The sequence below is a fragment of the Anastrepha ludens genome, chromosome X (assembly GCF_028408465.1).
Source record: "Anastrepha ludens isolate Willacy chromosome X, idAnaLude1.1, whole genome shotgun sequence".
Lineage (NCBI taxonomy): Eukaryota > Metazoa > Arthropoda > Insecta > Diptera > Tephritidae > Anastrepha > Anastrepha ludens.
Genome location: NC_071503.1, coordinates 71366114 through 71366730, shown reverse-complemented (window position 1 = coordinate 71366730; position 617 = coordinate 71366114). Strand labels below are relative to the sequence as shown.

General features: G+C 44.9%; 1 protein-coding gene across 1 annotated transcript; it reads right to left on the bottom strand.

Annotated features, from left to right (window-relative positions):
• Positions 1-305: 305 nt before the first annotated feature.
• On the bottom strand, positions 306-617 carry LOC128870197 (activity-regulated cytoskeleton associated protein 2-like). The gene has a single exon (XM_054112791.1). The coding sequence runs from the start codon at positions 615-617 to the stop codon at positions 306-308; it is 312 nt and encodes a 103-aa protein (XP_053968766.1).

Genomic DNA, 617 nt, shown 5'->3' with positions numbered 1-617 from the left:
ACCGGACCACTTGTACTATCGACGGCTTTATCGGCGTTCGCGGTATTCATTTTGTGTTCGCAGAAGGTCATCTCTGCTTCTCTAGCTTCATTCACCAGATCATCGAACGTAGTAATGCGTTTACGACTAACCCTATTCCTAATTTGTAAATGGATCATACCATACAAAAGATCGATTTGGCCGATTTCACTAGGAGCATTAGTGAGTTGGGAAAAGAGAGCACGTTTTCTTCGAACAAAAGAATCAGTCGGCTCGTTTTTGGCTTGTTTGCTTTCAATGATTTCAGCATAGATTCGGCTGTCAGGCTAAGGGGGACAAAAAGCTTCACGCAACATACGCACAATATCCTCAAAAACTTTGGGCTTTGGCTGTACACCGCGCCACCATTCTGCTGCGTCACCCTCTAAAATCATGGGCTTGCCAGTAATAGCATCCGCGTCACTTATTTTCTCGACAGCTTTAAACGTCCCTACAACAGCAATGAACTCCTCAACTTTTGTGGAATCGCGTTCACCTGCATAACGAGCAGTACAGTTGCTCAACGAACCACTACGTACATTGTAATGGCCGACAGCTTGCATAACCTGCTCAAACTGTTCAGTAGTAAACTGAGCCAT